Source organism: Olea europaea, chromosome 12 (assembly GCF_002742605.1).
Source record: "Olea europaea var. sylvestris chromosome 12, O_europaea_v1, whole genome shotgun sequence".
NCBI classification, from domain to species: Eukaryota; Viridiplantae; Streptophyta; class Magnoliopsida; order Lamiales; family Oleaceae; genus Olea; species Olea europaea.
The window spans coordinates 30,443,012-30,452,264 of NC_036248.1; the positions used below are offsets into that span (position 1 = coordinate 30,443,012).

At 35.2% G+C, this 9,253-nt stretch overlaps 1 protein-coding gene across 1 annotated transcript; it reads left to right on the forward strand.

The window, feature by feature from the left end:
• The first annotated feature begins 1,137 nt into the window (after positions 1 to 1,137).
• Positions 1,138 to 8,992, forward strand: LOC111406375 (toll/interleukin-1 receptor-like protein). The gene is made up of 2 exons (XM_023035804.1): positions 1,138 to 1,674; positions 5,390 to 8,992. Coding segments are annotated over exons 1-2 (483 nt in total). The 5' UTR covers positions 1,138 to 1,192; the 3' UTR covers positions 5,391 to 8,992.
• The last annotated feature ends 261 nt before the right edge of the window (positions 8,993 to 9,253 follow it).

The window sequence follows — 9,253 nt, forward strand, 5'->3', positions numbered from 1 at the left end:
TAAGGATAAATATTCTAAGTGGAGATTGAAAATAGATATGATCCAAGTAAGAATGGGATGGTCAAGTTTCCATCCCACCCGAAAAATTATGTTATCTGTGTATTTTACTTGATTCTTACATTAATTTGTGAAAATACTAGTATGAAATCTATATTGAGTATATTCATATGTTTATTCCATATTTAAAATATTTTCAGATACTTGATTGATTGGAGTTGACGGTTGAGACTGTTAACAGAGTGTATGTCGCTGGATCAAGAATATTTTTTTTTTCAATATTTAGCATTTAGTTTAAAATTATTTTGCAATCAGAATTTTCTTTTGAAAATTGATGGATTTATATTTCATTAGTGAATTGAATTTATTTGACATACTATGAAACAATAAAACAACTTATTTTATTCTGCGAATTTCTTCAGTTTCTTGGTATTACAATGTATCAATCAATTTTTATAATGAATAAATAAATTATTTTAGTAACTTTGGGGATACAAATTTTGGGATGTTACATAAAAAAATATGGAAAAGTTTTAAGGCCCGTTTGATACAAGGAATTTTCTATGAATATTTTCTCACCTTTTTCTTTGTTTGATTGCAAGAATTTTCCCTCCACATGTGACTCCTTGTTCCTTGTTTTGGTGTGGGAAATCAATTTCAATTTTTTTTTAGGCAATGGAAACAAATTCTATTATTTTAATTGATAATTTTCATAAAAAATAAAGTCAAACGAATACTAAAAGATCTAAAATTTCAACATTTTTCAGGTGAAAAATTATACCAATCAAATATATTTGACTGACAATTTTCAGTATAATAAGTCTATGCAATTCAATTTCCAAATTTTTTTTTCACCCCAAAATTTCATTATTGCAATAAAATGGACCTTTAAATTTACATGAAAAAGAAAAATCTCATCAAACATGACTAAGAACCTGTTTGGGAGTGATTTTGAGAATTGATTTTTTGACAGTTAGGAGAAAAGTGGGGTCTATATGTGAGAGAAGAAGTCAAATATGACTACTGAAATAGTAAAATAACAATCAAAAAATTAATTTTTTGAAGAAAAAAATTACTCCCAAACAAGCCGTAAGTTAGACCCAAAGTTTGAACGACGTTGACTTGGTCTCCCCAATTTTGGAAACTAGCACTGACAATCAGACAGCGAGAACTAGCAGACGGTAGAGAGGAAGAAATGGAGGAAAGTGACTACGTTTCAGAATCAACTCCGGCGGCAGCGTTCCGGCTAAAATGGGACGTGTTTCTGAGCTTCCGAGGCGAAGGCACCGGGAATAACTTCACCGATCTTCTCTACGACTCTCTCTTCTCCAATGAGATCCGAGTGTTTAGAGACAACGATGGAATGAATCGGGGCGATGAGATATCTCCGAGTTCGCTCGAAGCGATGGAGGACTCGGCGGCGGTTGTTGCTGTTATCTCGCCGAATTATGCATCCTCGCAGCGGTGCCTGGAGGAGCTGGCCAGAATTTGCGAGTTAAGGAAATTGTTGCTCCCCGTGTTCTTCCAAGTAGACCCGTCGGACGTGAGGAGGCAGAAAGGGCCATTTAAGGAAGCTATTGAGGGTTTGGAGGCAAAGTGTGGAGTAGAGAAAGTGAAGAGATGGAGGAATGCCATGGAAAGAACTGGAGGAATTTCTGGTTGCGTTTACAACAGCTGGTTAACTCTCTCTCTCTCTAACATCCATATGGAAAAGCGCTAAATTACGTGATTTTTGGGAAAGACAATGATGAAAAATATTAACTAAGTAAAAGAAGTTAAAATCTTATGTACGATAAGTAAAAATGGTCCACAATTGTCTTCGATCATGGTCTAAAGTAACTCAGGTTCTTCTTGAAATGATCTTGACATTGTCTTGGAGAGAGGTTCTGGATGAGTATTAGTATTCATAGGCAAGCCCTTTCCCTTCTAGTCGAGTTGCCTAGGAGATCTGTCTTCTTTCTCTTTTCTCTGGCATTCGACCTTGTTTATCACCGAGTACCAGTATCGTCATTAATGTGTTTTGGTAGTCGAAGACAAGGCTTTGAACTGCATCCAGAACAAAATAATTAGAATTTCATGTCATTTAGGTAATAATCTAATGAGGGAATGTGATCATATATTTGTGCTTTTTATTCATTTTTTTTCTTTTTTAGAGAAATAAAAAAGTTTATTTATACCAAAAGATTTCATCAACTTTTATATTCATGATAAGAATATATAAACACAGATTTAGTGATATTTAAAAGTTCAAATTCATGTTTTTAGCTCGAGGTCTAAGCAAAAAATCTTCAATATAAAGCTAGGCCTTAGGCATAATCACCTTCCCTAACAATTTTGTTAAAGATAATTGTTAGGAAAAGAAAGAAATTTAGGAAAATATCTTTCCCTTTATGAATAACTAAGAGATTAGCACTGATATTTTGGTTTATATATCTAAAATTTTCAAATAGTTTTAACATTTATTTGTTGACTAGATGAGTTTTTTCCATAAAAGAGTGAAGAATAAATATAATATATGGAAAAATAATTGACAAGAAAATGAAAGTCTCACATTTGAAGTTTAAAGAGGACAAACTGGCAGTTTTTTCGGAGTTAAAACGAGCAATTAAGGCCCCGGTTGGTACATATTAATGTAAAAATAAGAATGAAAAATATAGTTGTTACGGGTTCCATACAAGAGATGGAAAGTCAAATATGATGACTTGATGTGATGGATAACGGTCATATTTTTCATTTTAATGGACAAATAATGAGAAACAAATGGAGGCTAAATTTAAACGTTGATGGTCTCAAAAGATTTACCATTTTATGTAAGCATAAGCATGTTAATTATAAAACCTAGTCGAGGACTTGTATTGTTCTCTGTACCAAGGTAAGTTTATGTTAAAATCCATAACACAAAAATGGGTCGTGGAATTAGCATACTTTTTTCTGTTTACTTATAATTGAAAAATAATTAACACCCAAACATGCTTATATAAGCTTGACAAGTAAAAAATTGCAAGATTTGTGCGTCTTTTCTTGGCACAAGAGAAAGTGATGAATACGAAATGATAGTAATGTTTATTGGCGGGGTTCAGTGTCATGAATGTGTCCAAAAACCTGTATTACACTTCATAAGTGATGTCAGTTTTGGCAGGAAAATGACATGCTAGGTTAATTTTGCTTTACAAAACTCCCAAAACTATCGTAGATTTATAAATAGATAGAAATGAATGATGGATAAGTGAATAATATTTGTGGGTACACTAAAATGTGTGGTTGAAAATGGTTGACAATTTATAGTGTAAAAATCGTGTGTATTAGTGATTAATTGGGTTTGTACTTTGTACTATATTTAGTTTAGTTCTTTCCTTCTATTGGTAGTTAGATAAATTAGGAAGTTTCTCTTTCTTTCTCCTAAATTAGGAGATTCTTTTCCTTTTCTTCTCAACATTGTACTATTAATAGGCCTTTATATTTCACTATTGTATATGAATTGAAGAACTTCCTTTCTTCATGGTATCAGAGCACCCAGGTTACTCTAAACATAGCAATTAATGATGGAAAATCCCGTCTACAGTAAAAGCTTCACAACATCAGAGTCATCTCACGGCGAGACGGAGATTAACTTTGCAATAAGTTCTCATGGAGTGGAAAATACCTCCTTTCAACTTACAGTAGAATAGTTGAATGGGAGGAATTTTAGGGGATCAACTCAATCAGTGAAATTAGTAAATGAAGGCAAGGGAAAAATTGGTTATTTGACCGGAAGAAGCCTACAGACGCTACCAAATTGTCGAGATGGAAATGAGAAAATTCTATGGTCATGGCTTGGCTGGTAAATTCTACGTAGCCATTTATTGGGAAAATGTGTCTTTTCTTCCCAACCGCAAAGGACATTTGGGATGCTGTGTAAGAAGTGTATTGGAACCCTGAAAACCTATCCCCGATTTTTGAAATTAAAACATGATTTTGGCAAGCCAAATAGGGAGAAAGGGAGGTTACTGAGTATTAACCGGAGATGACCACCCTTTGGCAAGAACTCGACCTTAGCTATGAAGAAGAGTGGGAATGTTCAGGCTACAATGTTAAGTATAAGAAAAAACTCGAAAATGAATAAGTTTATGAATTTCTCGCCGTCCTTAATCGGGATCTAGACAATGTTAGAGGCAAAATATTGAGTCGATGATCATTACCCTCGTCTAGGGAAGAATAGGGATGGCAAAAAAAACTCGCCAAACTTGATACCCGCTTAATCGGGTATTCACTGCGGGCTTTGGGCGGAAATTCTAATAGAATATGGCAACTAAGGGTATCTAAGAAATATGATGAACAATAGAAACTTTAGTTTATCAAATATATTTGAATAATTTAACTTTTAAAAATAAATAAATAAATTAAAAATTTAATAACTATGTTATTGTCTCACTTTAATGAATGTGGGCAATAAAATGAATTATCAAAAACTTAAAAAAGGGGTACATAAATGGTAAAGGCCCTTCCCCGCCCCGCTTCGCCTTAAATGGGTAATGGGGCGGGAAGAGAACTGTCGGAAAGTGATGATGACTGAGGGGCCGAATAGAGACATTGAAGATGTGCTTCTGTCGAAGGGAGCTAGAGGAGAATTTGGGCTATGCTCTGATTTTCTTCCACACTTCAGCCCAAATAATAGTGGTAATGGGCTGGTAAAAGACGAACTCTTTAAAGCTGGATCCGGGTCAAGCAATTTTGGGCCTACAGGATCTCTAAACTTGGACCTAGTAGAAGTGAATATGAAATTGTAGCACTTTCTTCAAACTTTGGACATGGGCTGAGCCAAAGGCAACAAAAGGGATGTCTTTGGTGTGAATACTGTCGTGAGCTAGGACATAAGGACACATGTTGGGATAAACATGGGAAGCCCACTAACTAGAAGCCAAGACAGAACACTAAGAATCGCGATTATCAAGCTTTGATTGACCAAACGAGAAAATTTAAGTGAAAAGTGGAGCATTCAACCTTGAGCAGTTAGAGTAACTCAAATTTTCTCAAGTGTTCAAACATCGTCACTCGTCTACACACAGTTCTTCAAGCTCATTAACCTACAATGATAGTTTCCTAAAAGCCCTAAATATCTCATCAAGATATAAAACTCCTCGGATCATTGACTAGGGTGCATCTGATCAAATGACGAATGCTTATCATCTATTAACCTCATAATCACCATGTGTAGGAAATATAAAAGTTAAGATTGCTGACGAATCACTCTCATTTGTGGCAGGAAAAATGAGTATTCGTATTTTCGGGTCTGTAACTCTAAAATCTATTCTTCATGTTCCAAATTTGTCATGCAAATTATTGTCTGTTAGCTAATTAACTAGAGGCTCAAATTGCTTTGTTCATTTTTCTCATTTTCATTGTGTTTTTCAAGATATATCATCGGGGACGACGATTGGCAGTGCTAAAGGGTGTGAGGAACTCCACTATTTTGAAGAAACTGAAGTGGGTAAATGTTAAACTGAAACTTGTAATTCTATGTTGGCCTCTAGGGATATTGATGTTCTGTTATAGCATTATAGACTAGGCCACCCGAACTTGCAATATTTAAAACATGCCTTTCCTTCTATCTTCTTGAATAAAACCATTGTTGATTTTCAATGTGAAATTTGTGAATTTGCAAAATATTACCGCACTATTTATCCAAAGTCCACATATAAGCCATCAAAACTATTTACCATAATTCACAACGATCTATGGGGTGCCTCACGGATTCCTAATCGCACTCACACAAAATGGTTCGTCACATTTATAGATGATCACAATCGAGTATGTTAGGTCTATCAAATAAAAGAAAACCCGACGTACTTTCCATATTCATCAAAATTCACAAAATGATTCAAACACAAATTCGGATCCTACGTACTGATAATATAACTGAATACTTCAATACCTCCCTACGAGATTATCTGCAAGAACATGGGATTGTCCACCAAACTCATGCGTCGAGACTCCCTAGCAAAATGGGATTGCCGAACGAGAAAATCGACACATACTTGAAGTTACCCATACCATAATGTTCACTCCAAATATGCCAAAGATATTTTGAGGGATGCTGTCTTAACATCAACATCTCTTATCAACCGAATGCCTAGTCGCATACTTTCCCTCGAATCACCTATGCAAAAACTCAAGAATTCTTTTCCCCATTCTCGTCTAATTCCTAACATATCCCTCTAAGGTGTTTGGTTGAATTGCCTTTGCTCACAGTCATTCCCATAATCGAGGAAAACTTGATCCCTGTGCCTTTAAATGTCTTCATTGGATACTCGCCCACTTAGAAATGTTACAAATGCTATGATCCATCAACACGGAAAACATATGTTAGTCTGGATGTCACGTTTTTTGAAAAGACACCTTCACAAAAACTTCTCTTCAGGGAGAGAAGCCTAGTGAAGATAGGTTCTTAAATCTTAATACCTGCCCTAGGAATATCGAAATCTCATCCCCAAAGAACATCGAAATCTCACCTTCAAAACCTAATATGCCATATATAGAGGAAAATATGAACTAATGGGGAGATTTAGGAGTACAAAATGACACGGAGATGCCAGTTCACTCACGGAAGCTAAAATCAAGGTATTAGGAGAATCTCACACTTGAAGTGCCAAAAGAATCAGAACCGATGATAGCTTCAGACCTAGCTCCAGATTCCCATGAATTTGAATCTTCAGATACCGATCTATCTATTGCACTCAGAAAACAAACTCGGTAATGTACTTTCCACCCTATCTTAAAATTCATATCTTATAATACTCTATATACAGGGTTCCGCACTTTTACATCCAATCTTGACAGTACTGAAATTCTAAGGAGCGTTCAAGAAGCTTTGAAAATTCCCAAATGGAGAGAAGTAGTGATGGAGGAAATGTGGGCATCGGAGAAAAATGAAACTTGGGATGTGATGGATCTATTGAGAGGAAAAAACCTATAGGATGTAATGGGTCTTCAATCTAAAGTATAAAGCAGATGAAACAATAAAATGATATAAAGCTCAGCTGGTTGCAAAAGGATACCTTTAAACATATGGTATTGACTACATAGAGACATTTGCACCAGTAGCCAAACTAAATACCATCAGAGTTTTTGTCCTTAGCAGCTAATTTGGATTGGGCTCAACTGGTTGCAAAAGGATACACTCAAATTTGGATTGGCCTCAACTCAGCTGGTTGCAAAAGGATGCACTCAAACATATGGTATTGACTACACCTCTACATTTGTACTAGAAGCCAAACTAAATACCATCAGAGTTTTTGTCTTTAGCAGCTAATTTGGATTGGCCTCTATAACAACTTGACATTAAAAATGCATTTCTCAATGGGGAACTAGAAAAATAAGCCTTTATGTCTCTTACCACCAAGATTTGAAAAAGGGGGTGAGGAGACTTAGGTGTGTAAACTTAAGAAATCATTGTATGGCCTCAAACAGTCACCCAGGCCTGGTTTGATAGATTTGTAAAGGTGTTGAAAGACCAAGGTTATCAACAGGGAATATCAGATTATACCATGTTTTTCCAACATTCAAAAAATGGAACAAAGACCATTTTAATCGTATATGTAGATCGCATAATCCTAATGGGAGACAATATAAGCGAGATGGGAATATTCAAGAAATGTCTAGCAACAGAATTTGAAGTAAAAGATCTTGGACAAATCTGGTATTTCTTAGGGATGGAAGTGGTAAGATCAAAAAAGGGTATCAGCGTCTCGCAACGAAAATACATTCATGATCTCCTAACAGAAACAGACATGCTGGGATGTTAACCAAGTGACATACCTATTGATACAAGAAGGAAAATAGTAGATGATGGAGACCCCGTTCAGAAGGACAAACATTAGAGACTTGTCAGAAAATTGATCTATCCCACACTAGACCCAACATTGGCTTTTCGGTAAATGTGGTAAACCAACATATGCACTCACCAAAACATATTCATATGAAAGCAGTATATAGAATCCTCAGATGTCTTAAAGGGACACTTAAAAAAGGATTGTTCTTCAAGAAGAATGAAAACAAGAAAGTAAAAGTCTTCACGGATGCGGATTGGATAGGTTCAACAGACGATAGAAGATCAACTACTGATTATTGTACCTTTGTATGGAGAAACTTTGTAACCTAGAGGAGTAAAAAGCAAAATGTAGTGGCGAGAAGTAGTGCCTAAACTGAATTTAGAGCAGTTGCACAAGGGATATACAAATGACTATGGTTGAAGAAGCTTTTGGAAGAATTATGGGCCACGGTAAAACTTTCAATGAAGCTCTACTGTGATAACAAAGCTGCAATAAACATTTCCCTTAATCACGTTTAACATGATCGAACCAAACATGTAGAAGTGGATAGACATTTCATCAAAAAAAATGTTGAAGATGAAATCATTTGGATGACCTACATCCCTACTAGAGAACAAATTTTGACATATTCACCGAAGGACTATCTATGCAAAGTTTTGCTGATTTTGACCACAAATTGGAAATTGTCAACATTTACCATCCAACTTGAGGGAGGAGTGTAGAAAACGTGTGTATTAGTGGATTGATACTTAGTGCTATATTTAGTCTAGTTCTTTCCTTCTATTGGTAGTCACTTAGATAAATTAGGAAGTTCCTCTTTCTTCTCCTAAATTAGGAGATTCTTTTCCTTTTCTTCTTCTCAATATTGTACTATTAATAGAGTTGTATATTTCACTATTGAATATGAATTGAAGAACCTCCTTTCTTCATATAGACGGATTATTTTCCAAATGGAATATAAGTCAAGAGCCTAGCCAATTAAAATATAAAAAAACTATTGATAGTATCATTGATTCTATCAATCTAGTGAAAACGATGTGCTCCATTAATGTTGGTTCACAAAACTCTAAATCGAGAAAATTTAGTCAAGAGCCTAGTGAATTACACTAATGAAAATCAAAAAGGCAATTGAGACTATCGATTCCATTAAACTAAGTAAGACGGGATAAGAAAAAGGAAGAGAAAAAGAGACAACATAAGGAAGAGAAAAAGAGACAACATGTTTGTCATTGTATATTTAGTGAACTATTGACGTTTATCCTAAAAAGTCATTGATAGGGGCCATCTAGTTTTCATGTATAACATCCGCCGCAAACATGCACGTACATTTTTCCTATTTTTCTCTCTAAACTTTATCTCTTTCTACCATAATCTCACAATTTTTCTCTCTTAATCCCTCAAAATCATGTTTTGGTTCCATGATTTTTTTGGTTCGAGCACGTCAATAT